Source organism: Hipposideros armiger, unplaced genomic scaffold (assembly GCF_001890085.2).
Source record: "Hipposideros armiger isolate ML-2016 unplaced genomic scaffold, ASM189008v1 scaffold_1576, whole genome shotgun sequence".
Taxonomy (NCBI): Eukaryota; Metazoa; Chordata; class Mammalia; order Chiroptera; family Hipposideridae; genus Hipposideros; species Hipposideros armiger.
Window position 1 is genome coordinate 101,579 of NW_017732926.1, and position 5,496 is coordinate 107,074.

The window sequence follows — 5,496 nt, forward strand, 5'->3', positions numbered from 1 at the left end:
CTGGTCCCTGTCTCTTTCACAGGAATTGGAGGGGGTGTGAAACCTCAAAAGCCAGGTGCGCCCTACCCTGTTCCTATGTCGCTGTCCTCTTCTTCTATCCATACCTATCCACCCCTGTCACATGGCCTCTCTTGACTCTTTCCTGCTCTGTCTCCCCAGGATTTGGCAATGGGAATGGGATTGGAGGCAAGGCCTTCCCGAGAGTTGGAGCCCAACCAGGTGAGGATACCTGGGCCAAGGTGGAGTTCAAGGAAGGAGGGCAGAGGAAGAGCTAGGGGATCAGGAGGGCAAAACATTGATTTCTATGCGAAGAATAGGGGTAGGGGGTGGTCCACATGTGTCTCAGTAGCACTTGGTCTTTTCCTGGCTTGGGGTGGGGGTGTGAACCGCCAACACCAGGTGAGCCTAAGACTCTGCCTTTCTGTCCCCCCAGCTTAACTCTATCCTCTCCCATCCCTGTCCTTGTCCCCTGCCAAGTTCTCCCCAAACCAGCTTCTCACACTGCAGTTCCTCTCCTTTGGCAATGGCCTGGTGGCCCAGCGGGGTGGGAGTGGCTGCGGGAGGGGCTCAGCGGAAGAGGCCAGGGTCCCCGGCAACCCCCAACCCTGGTTCCTAGCAGAGGGGCTCTGAGCCTGCCCTGAGCCAAGCCTTGGCTGGGCACTGCCGACACCATGCTGGCCAACCCTGACATGGCTGACAACTCGCCGGGCTCAGCCCACAAGCCCAGGACCACACAAGCCCAGTGCCATTGAGGACTGTGGTCAGGGCTGGGGGCAGAGGGACCCACAGGAGGTGGAAAGTGAGAGGGCAGAGCCTGAGGTTGAGAGGGGGCTGGAGGCTTGGGGACACACCCTTGAGAGTTTAAGTAGAGAGTGAAAAATCCTAGTTTCTGGAAGCTGATGCTTCCAGGACTGGATTCACTGGTGGCCAGTGTGGGGGCAGGCAGGAGCCCCGGGAGTTAGACTACCTGTAAGTCTCATAGGCCAGAGAGGGAGGGCAGCTGTGGGAAGGGGTCCAGGGATCCAGTACCTCGCTGGCTCAGTCTCCCCAGCTCCTTTCCTGACCCAGGTCCCCACAGTCACCTCCCTACCTTGGTGAATCTAGCTAGGCTGAATGGAGGGATGTCTGAGGAGAAGGCAGGGGTCTGTGGAGCAGGGTGGGAGAGGCTGGGGGCCATTTCCGCTTCAGCACCCAGCTTTCCTGTGTCACCCCCCCAAAAAAAATACAGGTCTCACAGTGCACAATGGCTTTGGACTACATAGAGGGGGGGATGGCTGGTTTGAAGGTAGAAGCTGGGAGCCCCCAGCTGATTTTCTGGAGCAGGCCCAGAGATGGGGGCTTCTCGATCCCTCACCTGCTCATTTCTTTCCCAGGCTATGGAGGGGGTGGAAAACCCCAGAAGCCAGGTAAGCCCCACCCTGTCCAGTATCTACTTACCTGTCTATTCCTCCCACTTCCCAGATCTCTCCTTCCTTCCTCTTGCACTGTCTCCCCAGGATTCGGGATCAGGAACGGGCCAGGAGCTGGGGCCTTCCCAGGAGCAGGAGCCCAGCCAGGTGAGGCCCTAGAGTTCAGAAGCATGGGGGTCACAGAGGGAGGTAGCTGCTATGGGGACCGACCCCAGTTCTGAGGGAACAGAAGGAGCCAGGTGACTCAGGGACAGCTGGCTTCTCTTCCCCAGGCCTTGGAGCACTAAAACCCCAGAAGGCAGGTAAGATCAGCCCTCTGTCTCTCCCATTTGATGTCCCAAAAGAAACGCTCATTCAACAAACACCCAGAGACGAGCCAGGTGCTAGAGACAGGGCCCCCCCAGAGCCTGTGGCATGTGGGCAGGCTGAGGCAAACAGGTAAGGCACCGGAATGCAACAAGCAGCCACGCTGCCCACTAGAGGGCACAGCCCACTGAAAACAGAACAAGGAACAGTGCAGGCTGTGGAAATGGCTAAGAAGCCAAGGGGGCAGGATCTAGTGCTCATAGCACGTGGCTGGTGAGGAGGGGCATCAAGGAGTCCACCTTCCTGGCCAGTTGACATGGCTGCAGGGCGTGACACCCAACCAGGGGGGACACAGGAAGCTAGGTATGGCATTAAGGCTCTGGAGAGAATCTAGGTCCCTAGGGAAGGGTCTACGACCCAGCTGGGTGGGGCGGGGCCAGGGTGGAATTAGAACTAAAGGGGCCACACTTTGGATAAACACCCAAAGAGGTAAGTACGCAGACTCCACCTCTTTCCTGCAGGTCCTGCACCTCAAAATGGCTTCGGACCAGGTAGGGGCTGGCCAGGGTTCTGGGGTAGCACAGGGATGAGGGGCCGAGTTCCTCATCTGCTGTTGCCTGTCTCTCCAGCAGGCTTTGGAGCAGGTTTGAAACCCCAGAAGCCAGGTGAGCTTCACCTTTACCTGTCCTCTCTCCTGCTCCCCAAAAGTCAGAGCTCCCTCCCCCCATTAACACCCCACTTCATCTATCCCCCTTTAGGATTTCGGAACGGGCTGGGAGCCCAGCCAGGTGAGACTGATGGGGCTTGGGTGGGGATCGTGTCTGGGTGTCCTGTCCCGCCTTCACCGGGCCTTTGAGGTGCAGGATTGGAGAATGGTTTAGAGAGGCTGGGGAGGCCTGCGAGACCCCTGATTCGGGATTGGCCTGAGCGGAGACCATGGGCCGGCCCTTCACCCCACCTTAGAAAGGGTCCCAAAACCCCTGCTCACCCCTCCTGCCCCANTGACCCCCTCCTGCCCTGTCTCCCCAGGGTTTGGGAATGGGAACGGACTGGGAGCAGGGGCCTTTCCAGGTGCAGCAGCCCATCCAGGTGAGGTGGGGAAGAGAGGGATATGAGGTGGGGGGAAAGGGCTGGGTCAGCATTGGGAGGGACTTCTCCCAGGCTCCTCAAGGGCAGAACTGGTGACTTACTAGAGGTAGAGGGAAGGACCATAAGGGTTCCTGATAGCTGGTTTGGGCATGGGAGACCAGGTCACCCCTGCTTCAACCCCACCTCAGCTGGGACCCCAAATGCCTCCTGCCTCGCCCCTTAGTTCATCATGGCTATGGGATCCCAGGAAGAGGCTGGCCTCCTGGGGTCCCCTCATCTACTGCATCTCTCTCTCCAGGCTTTGGAGGGGGGATGAAACCCCAGAAGCCAGGTGAGCCCTGCTCTCCATGCCTGCCCCTCTGCCCACATCGCCATCTGCCTGGCTCCCTGTGAAGGCCCAGCCTCCTCCTCCTCCTTATCTTTCCCTCTGGCTCTGTGTCCCCAGGATACGGAAATGGGCTGGGAGCCAGTGCCGTCCCAGGGCTGGGAGCCCAGCCAGGTGAGGACACCTGTAGCACCACCCTGGGATTCAGGGAGGGAGAAGGTGGGGGGCAGAGCTGGGATCAGGGAACCTTAAGGGGAGAGAGTTGAGTTCTTGGGGGAAGACAGGGGGCTCAGCCTCTCTGGCTCTCCCTAGTCCTAGGAGGGGGAGTGAAACCTTCAAAGCCGGGTAAGCAGAGAGCTCGCCCCTATCCATGAACACTCCCAGCCCATTTCCATCCTAGACCCTCTGTGTGCCCCAAACCTGCCCACCCCAGGGCTTGTAGCCCCTACATCTGTGTCCCCAGGATTTGGGAGCAAAAATGGTTTAGGAGTCAGTACTTTTCCAGGGGCAAGAGCCCTGCCACGTGAGGGTGGCTGGAGCAGGTGCCACAGGGAGGGGAGGACAAGGGAGAGAAGAGTCAAAGTCATGACCGAATTCTTGGTTGGGGGGGTTCGTTGGGGTCAGTGTCAACCTCTCTGTCTCTCCCTAGGCCTGGGAGGGGGAATGAAGCCTCAGAAGCCAGGTGAGGGGAGAGCCCATCCCTCCCGCCCTGTCCCCACCTCTGGCACTGTGTTACCCTCCCAGGGACTGCTTCCTTCATTGGGCTGCTGTGGCCACTCCTATGCCTTTCGCGGTGATCTTGGGAAGGGTCTCACAGACTTCCAGGCCCTTTCTCATGACCCTGAGAAGAACTATTGGGTGGTGGATGGGAGGGGGGTGCACAGAGGTCTTGGGGTGAAGACAGCACAGGAGGTTTGTGCCCACACTGGCCCAGCTCCAGCCTCTGACCTCCTTCTCTCCACAGGCCCTGCTACTCAGAACGGTGGCCAGGGACCAGGTAGGGGAAGAGGGTGAGAGCTGGGGACATCATATGCTTGGGTTTGGTGTTCAAAGGAGGTCCAGGCTCCTTCATCTGGTCCCTGTCTCTTTCACAGGAATTGGAGGGGGTGTGAAACCTCAAAAGCCAGGTGCGCCCTACCCTGTTCCTATGTCGCTGTCCTCTTCTTCTATCCATACCTATCCACCCCTGTCACATGGCCTCTCTTGACTCTTTCCTGCTCTGTCTCCCCAGGATTTGGCAATGGGAATGGGATTGGAGGCAAGGCCTTCCCGAGAGTTGGAGCCCAACCAGGTGAGGATACCTGGGCCAAGGTGGAGTTCAAGGAAGGAGGGCAGAGGAAGAGCTAGGGGATCAGGAGGGCAAAACATTGATTTCTATGCGAAGAATAGGGGTAGGGGGTGGTCCACATGTGTCTCAGTAGCACTTGGTCTTTTCCTGGCTTGGGGTGGGGGTGTGAACCGCCAACACCAGGTGAGCCTAAGACTCTGCCTTTCTGTCCCCCCAGCTTAACTCTATCCTCTCCCATCCCTGTCCTTGTCCCCTGCCAAGTTCTCCCCAAACCAGCTTCTCACACTGCAGTTCCTCTCCTTTGGCAATGGCCTGGTGGCCCAGCGGGGTGGGAGTGGCTGCGGGAGGGGCTCAGCGGAAGAGGCCAGGGTCCCCGGCAACCCCCAACCCTGGTTCCTAGCAGAGGGGCTCTGAGCCTGCCCTGAGCCAAGCCTTGGCTGGGCACTGCCGACACCATGCTGGCCAACCCTGACATGGCTGACAACTCGCCGGGCTCAGCCCACAAGCCCAGGACCACACAAGCCCAGTGCCATTGAGGACTGTGGTCAGGGCTGGGGGCAGAGGGACCCACAGGAGGTGGAAAGTGAGAGGGCAGAGCCTGAGGTTGAGAGGGGGCTGGAGGCTTGGGGACACACCCTTGAGAGTTTAAGTAGAGAGTGAAAAATCCTAGTTTCTGGAAGCTGATGCTTCCAGGACTGGATTCACTGGTGGCCAGTGTGGGGGCAGGCAGGAGCCCCGGGAGTTAGACTACCTGTAAGTCTCATAGGCCAGAGAGGGAGGGCAGCTGTGGGAAGGGGTCCAGGGATCCAGTACCTCGCTGGCTCAGTCTCCCCAGCTCCTTTCCTGACCCAGGTCCCCACAGTCACCTCCCTACCTTGGTGAATCTAGCTAGGCTGAATGGAGGGATGTCTGAGGAGAAGGCAGGGGTCTGTGGAGCAGGGTGGGAGAGGCTGGGGGCCATTTCCGCTTCAGCACCCAGCTTTCCTGTGTCACCCCCCCAAAAAAAATACAGGTCTCACAGTGCACAATGGCTTTGGACTACATAGAGGGGGGGATGGCTGGTTTGAAGGTAGAAGCTG

The 5,496-nt window shown here is 58.9% G+C and overlaps 1 protein-coding gene and 1 long non-coding RNA gene across 2 annotated transcripts; both read left to right on the forward strand.

Moving 5' to 3' along the window:
• Positions 1 to 19: 19 nt before the first annotated feature.
• Positions 20 to 1,708, forward strand: LOC109377820 (uncharacterized). The gene is made up of 5 exons (XR_002122938.1): positions 20 to 55; positions 160 to 219; positions 1,374 to 1,406; positions 1,497 to 1,556; positions 1,682 to 1,708. It is a non-coding gene; the product is annotated as an uncharacterized LOC109377820 (long non-coding RNA).
• Positions 1,709 to 2,755: 1,047 nt separating this feature from the next.
• LOC109377818 (50 kDa spicule matrix protein-like) lies at positions 2,756 to 4,639 on the forward strand. Its single transcript, XM_019634285.1, has 8 exons — positions 2,756 to 2,804; positions 3,103 to 3,135; positions 3,250 to 3,303; positions 3,779 to 3,811; positions 4,094 to 4,126; positions 4,224 to 4,256; positions 4,361 to 4,420; positions 4,635 to 4,639. Exons 2-8 carry the CDS (start codon positions 3,117 to 3,119, stop codon positions 4,637 to 4,639), a joined length of 237 nt encoding a protein of 78 aa, XP_019489830.1. The 5' UTR covers positions 2,756 to 2,804; positions 3,103 to 3,116.
• The last annotated feature ends 857 nt before the right edge of the window (positions 4,640 to 5,496 follow it).